The following is a 6,414-nucleotide window of genomic DNA, read 5'->3' on the forward strand; positions in this document are numbered from 1 at the left end:
ATTTACTGGCACCTTTTTTTGTCAATACTCCAAGCTGAGGTAATAAACAAGACAATACATTTATGTCATCTGGAAGCAAAATATGCACACTAATTAATAGTTTGGCACATTGAGATAATACATCATGACAGAAAATACAAGTTAAAGATATGTATGACCATTACATGGTAATTAAAATTATAAAAAAATTAATAGGGGCTGTGGAGTATGAAAAGTTCAAGACAAAGAAAAGAACAAATGTTCATAGCTCATGAACTCTCAATTTTGCCTCCATTGCTTTGTGAAGGCCAATATATTTCGAGTGGCTGAATTGGTTTACCTTTATGATAGCAACGATTTTGTATTTAATATAGCGAGATTATTTCAATTTAATTGAAGTGGTATTATTCCCCAAAGCAATGCTTGAATCGTCTAGAATAGATCAGTGGTGTCAAACTCATGGGTTTTCGAGAGCCGCATTGCATTTTGGAAATTGTAAAAAGGGCCGCAAACAGTTTTTGATAATGTATACTTGAAAGATATTTTTAAGATAGTTTTAGTTTGTGACATATATTGTGATGCAACTAAACAGTTGGATTAAGTTTTATTATTTTCTTCAATTTCAAATGCAATTACATATTAATATTTGCATTCCACTATTATTGCAATATTTGCAAGTTACTGTATTTATTATAAAAAATCATAAAATTCTATGTACAACCATCAAAATCATTTTTGAACAAGCTTTGGATAAGGAAAGAATAATACATACACTAAAAATAACTAAATCTAAATATATGAACTTAAAATTAACAAAAATACTACAGTATAAACTCAACGTTTTAATAATTACATTTGTCCTGACGTTCGGCATCTTTTTTTTAGTGTCACCATCATACTAAGGCCAGGCTGAAATGATTTTATAGTACCAACTCTAACTAACGAGGCCACATGATCATGGGTTAATCTGGATCTTTGCGAATGTTTAATTAATTCCAGTAATGCAAAAAAGTTACTTTTATCATTTCATGTAATGTATAGATCAGTAAAAAAACAAATGACAGATTTTTTCGACAAGACATTTCGCACCACATTGCGTGGCATAGGATTGCTTGAATTATTATTGATATTGATTTTTAGTAACCAAGTCGTTGTATAATTATATTAATATACAAACACATGGAAATTTTCTGTTCGAAGTTGGTCTTCGAATTTGTCATATTGACCTCTGAGCTTATTGTGTTTTTTCATTGTATTGATGGAAATATGACAAATTAAACAATGTGCTTCAAAATTTTGTGGAAAGCAGAAATATTGCAACTCCCATTTTCTTCGAAAATGCCACCTTCTTCATGTACTTTGCGTTTAATTTAATCACTCAAGTGTTTTATTCAAGTATTCTTTTGCTAGCTTGATGTGTATTCTTAATTGGGTCAAAATGTGGACAAAAAAAAATTAATATTCCAAAACTACTTTCAGTAAACTGTTTTCTGTGTGGATAATCAATCTCACTTTAAAAGGTTTGAAAAATCTATTACATTTAGATCAAAAAAAAACTTCCAAAATACTATTACAATTATTGTTAAGCGTTCGAGGGCCGCACTGGAAGTTTTCTGGGGCCGCGAGTTTGAGATCCCTGGTCTAGATTGAAGTTGTTCAAAAAATATATGATAGTATTTTATCATGAATGATGATTATACCCCTTCCGTAATTTCTTCTATAGTACTACCAAAAGTTGATGAACCAAATATAACACAGGTGCAGTGCGTTACCCGTAATCCTCATTTTCTAAAGCTGTTTTAAGTATGTCTGGCGTGTTTTGTGACTTTTTACAAATAATACCGCTTATGCAATCTTACGCTTTAGAATTTTTAGTTCTTTTCCTCAAGCCCTGCAAGATGTGGGGGCCATACACAACTCCACCGGAGGGTCAAATGTCTTTGCATGCCTCCATAGGTTGTTTTTCTATTGCAAACATTTATGGAGTACTCTAATTATATTTCTTGGAATCACACTGTCACTGATATGTCGCCAGACTTCTGATATCTCCCCTTCTGCTATAGTTGTCCTGTGAATAAATAATAGGAAATTAAGATTAGACGAATAGTTGAAAGTTTTGCTTTATGTCGGCTTAATTTCTTGATTGATATACTTACTATTTCTGCTATTGCCTCTTGTGCTGCAGGAGTCTCACAATGCTTAGACAGGTTTGTCCACAACTTTCACATCTGAAGAAAGAGAGGAGATTTATTAATTTTCGTTAAGAATAAATAAAGCAGTCTATATGATTTAGAATGGAAAACCCATAAAAATTTAATATCTCATATTTTACTGAATTTGGCATATAAACCAACTATTAAAAGGCTTTAGTCAGAAAATTACAAGCATTCGCGGCTCCAAATACTCGAGAGATCAGACTATACAAGATAGACCGGTATGAGTGAAATGTTAGGTGAACTTGTTAACACTTTGATTCGATACGCAAATATAAGTGAATGCGCAATAGTATGTTACAATGAGCAGCAATCAACAATGAGTAAATATCCTCACTGATTAAAAAAATCTAACTGGAGGTGCATGAACTTTTTGAAACCAGGCATAAGGGGTAAGTAAATATGTAATTTGGCAAATTGGCAACTACGTACCGTACTGAATTAATAACTTCGTAGTATTTGACAAAGGCTGGCTTTCCCACATGTACTTAACAGTGCGATGCCCGGGTGTGATATACCACAATAGTATTTACCTTACCTTTTTCCGATTTCTTTTTACCTTAACTTTCCAAAATATTATTAAAATCGACAACAACTGTCGAAGCAGGCACGAACACCATTCGTGCTACGCCTTGAATACAGCACACATCCGCTCGTTTTCGTCTCGTCAAGTATGTGCATTAGAGCGTGCTATCGAATACGATCTTCGGACAAAAATGCCGGAGTTGCGCATCATGTTGTTTAATGTCATTGCTTCACATAACCGACGCTCCATGAGTATGAGAATTAATTATTTACACGTCGTTCTTAGTTCTTTGTCTTAAAATATCTGCATTCGAAAACACCAGAGAAAAGGTCCGTTTACTTGTGAATTGTAATATTAACAAGTCTGCCATTAAATGAATACAATCATATATTCTGATTAAAAGGTTGTCCGCGTCAGCAGTGGCGCGCTCGGAAAGTACAATGTTGTAAGGGGTCTGGGAGATCAAGTCAAGTTTTTTTTTTCACCAAAGAAAATCAATAATATACATCATTCGAGAAAAAACATAATCGCCCAGTTTTATTTGAGAAGCGAAGCCGCGGGAAACCAAAGCTGGTTTAAGAGCAGCGACACTCAAGGCAAAAGTAACTTATATTGAGGTAAAATAATAGTAGCCTAGCTAACATGTTGTCTATATTGGTGTCAAAAATTATTTCGTAAGTGTTTGTGCGGCCATATACCAAATCGCACTGTGACGTCGAGTTGACGTAATTTTTGGATGGTGTAGTCAGGTGGGGGTTAGGATTGATACGTGAAAAAATTGTCATGCTACGCCCACTAAAAGTATGTTAGGTACGAAACTACATGAGACCCGGAAATCGGAGGTAGAATTGCGAGCGTATTCCGGACGCTCAGCACAATGAGCTTCACCTCCGAGCCGCGATTGTTCTTCCCTTACTGCGTGATATAGTTTTCAAAAAAGACCCAAAGCGGCGCCCAGACATCAACCAAATAATGCTCAATACAAACCAAATATATATATATATTCATATTCTGTATATTGAAATGTAATGTATAAATATTATATTTGTGAAAAAGAAAATTTGTTGCAACACAAAAGAAAACCACTTTTCAAAATATACAATTGAAAGCGATGCAACGAATTCATCTTATTAAGTGTACATGACAACTTGAAGAAATCCTTGTTACTGGCCGTCACCAGCGTCGGAATACTTACAAGGTCAAAAAGTTTCAAAAGCGCCATTGTTGAAGAATACAGATTGAATTTCAATTTCTGATTTACGCAAATGAGCCATATTATAGAAATCTAATTCATTCGTGACTTGACTATTTCATTCAATTTATATTCAAAAAGCGACTGACTGTGTCGAATTGGTTGAAGTAACGACATTTAGAGGTCGGTGTATCAGATTAAGTATACACAATATATTGAAGCGTTGAAAAAGTGTAGTAAAGATTGGGTAGACATATAATACAGTGGAAAATGTATGACACACAAAAATTATACGACTTCGTATCGATGGTGAAATTTGATGTTCGAGAAGACTCTGGAAACAGCATCGTAGATAGGATTGAGGTAACAACTGATACAGGTTCTCCAGCAGTTGGCGCAGCATTCGAAATTGAGTTGGTAAGACTTACAGCAAGGACGGATGCACCTAAAAATGATTAATAGATTTATGAAATAGAGGTAAATTGAATTATGAACGAGGTACTGCCATGGAGCACCGTCAATCTTCGAAAGTAGTGTATGCAATCACAAAAACAACAAATATTGGAGCGATCACTAAAATGATTTAGTGTAGAAAAAATACAGAAAACCTACATTATAGATAATATATATATTATAGCACTAGGGTCATCATAACAATCGTTTAAAATCCACGAATGTTTTAGAACTGAGAAATGGTACCAGATATTGTAGAAGCTCTGACAAGCAAACACAAGTCCCCACATACAAGCACAAGGTCCTCCGCAGAGTACCGACAAGAAGATGTAGCAACAATTCTTCATCGCCCAGAATGTTTTGTAACTGCAACTCCACACTCCGTCGATACTGTGACTTCCATCTGGCTCTGCAATAACATCTTCGAACAAGACCTGCAATTAATTGCCGCTAAATAATGAATATTGAACATTGGAGAAATTACGACATACGCATGCCAAGACTACTGGCATTGATTCGATTAGACAATAATTTATAACCAATATGCTGAAACGTTTTCAGTGAATATTTTCAAATCTGACCTTGACATGTCCATTAACGTCTTCGGGATCACGATTCTCCATATCCAGACCATGGCTACTTCCGATAGTTTGTGCTTCCGCCATACTCAAGTCTCTTGTGCGAACGAATGAATCAGAAGCAAGCAATCACAGTGTGGTTCGATTCCACTGTTGTTTCGTACTATATACCCAAGTTGGTTCCGAATTTAAATCAAAGGAGGTTTCTATGGACACCATCAGAGTGAGATTAAGTCTTATTGGCACGTAAAAAGTCCTATTGTCTATTGAACACACCCGGCCATTCAATCGCGTCATAGCGACAATAGATTCGTGAGCCTGACCAAACATTTGATGGCTGCATCATTATACTGCTACCGTGATATTATTTTTGTGGATTATAGTAATTCAAGCTGCCATATACCCCCTCCGCTATGGCGCAGTTGAATATTGACAAAAACGGGGAGGCAAATTTAATAACTTCAATAGACATATAAAGCCTAATGGTGGAAAACCAACCATTCAAATATCACTATCGTTATCGACAATACATTGAGAATTGATAGACTTCCTTATGATTTTGAAAGAAGGATAGGATAGGATTTGCAAATTTATCCCGGGGGAACGGAAAGCCGATAAGACGGCTTAACCATATGGCGAACCACGGCCTCTCGTCCGGTTACCATTCAATGTCGGGTATGGGATTAGTTAGTTATTTGTTTTCGGAAGCATGGACTTGATGGTGGAGGAAGCCGTAACCGACCAGCGGCTATGTGAACCACCCTACAGCGGCGAGGAGTCCAGCAATCCTCTCGCACATGACCATCCCCAGATAGGATTCGAACCTGCGAACCCACGCAGAGTAATCAGAGGTGCGGTGGCGAGCGTATCCCTAACGCTTAGCACGATGAGCCACACCGCCGCGCCATGAGCCACACCGCCGCGCCGAAGTTTCACTGAAGTTGTGAGAATGTGTTTACGATGATACATTCGTTCTTTCGGAATAACACCCGCTTATACGACACTAGGCAGAAGGTCTGTCGTATGTCTGCAGTCTTTTGTTAGTAAATAATGTTCGGCTTTTTTTTCTTAATACGATTGAATGTCAGACTACTTCAAAGGTGAGACTGCTCGATAACCATTACTGAGTTATTGCGTCTCCCTTCACGCTGAAATACATTTTTCTCTCATTTTACTCTGTATATAGCAATATTTTACTCACTATTAACTAATATTCTCTCGCAAGGTTTGCCTTTGCGGTGAATCTATATCTCATGTTTGAACCTCATTTAAAGTTTTGGCAAGTATTTACATACTTATTCCCGGGAGAAGGAAAGCCCATAAGGCGAATCAAACATATGGCTAACTACGGGCCTCTAGTCCTAGTTGTTTGTTCCAGATGCGTGGACTTGATAGTGGAGGAAGCCGTCACCGATACGACCACCGGCTGCCAGGAGCCCAGCAGTCCTCTCGCACATAATTTTCCCCGTGGGG

The 6,414-nt window shown here is 36.8% G+C and overlaps 1 protein-coding gene and 1 long non-coding RNA gene across 3 annotated transcripts; both read right to left on the reverse strand.

The window, feature by feature from the left end:
- Positions 1-1,901: 1,901 nt before the first annotated feature.
- LOC144425070 (uncharacterized) lies at positions 1,902-2,844 on the reverse strand. Of its 2 annotated transcripts, none has more exons than XR_013477248.1 (3): positions 2,731-2,844; positions 2,136-2,207; positions 1,902-2,047 (listed from the first exon to the last, which is right to left on the reverse strand). It is a non-coding gene; the product is annotated as an uncharacterized LOC144425070 (long non-coding RNA). The 2 variants fall into 2 exon arrangements; XR_013477249.1 differs by having other exon boundaries at positions 2,726-2,817.
- Positions 2,845-3,700: 856 nt separating this feature from the next.
- LOC120328707 (caveolin-3-like) lies at positions 3,701-5,102 on the reverse strand. Its single transcript, XM_039395239.2, has 3 exons — positions 4,945-5,102; positions 4,610-4,797; positions 3,701-4,355 (listed from the first exon to the last, which is right to left on the reverse strand). Exons 1-3 carry the CDS (start codon positions 5,026-5,028, stop codon positions 4,199-4,201), a joined length of 429 nt encoding a protein of 142 aa, XP_039251173.2. The 5' UTR covers positions 5,029-5,102; the 3' UTR covers positions 3,701-4,198.
- Between the last annotated feature and the right edge of the window lie 1,312 nt (positions 5,103-6,414).

The sequence above is a fragment of the Styela clava genome, chromosome 7, assembly GCF_964204865.1.
Source record: "Styela clava chromosome 7, kaStyClav1.hap1.2, whole genome shotgun sequence".
In the NCBI taxonomy this organism is placed as follows: Eukaryota; Metazoa; Chordata; class Ascidiacea; order Stolidobranchia; family Styelidae; genus Styela; species Styela clava.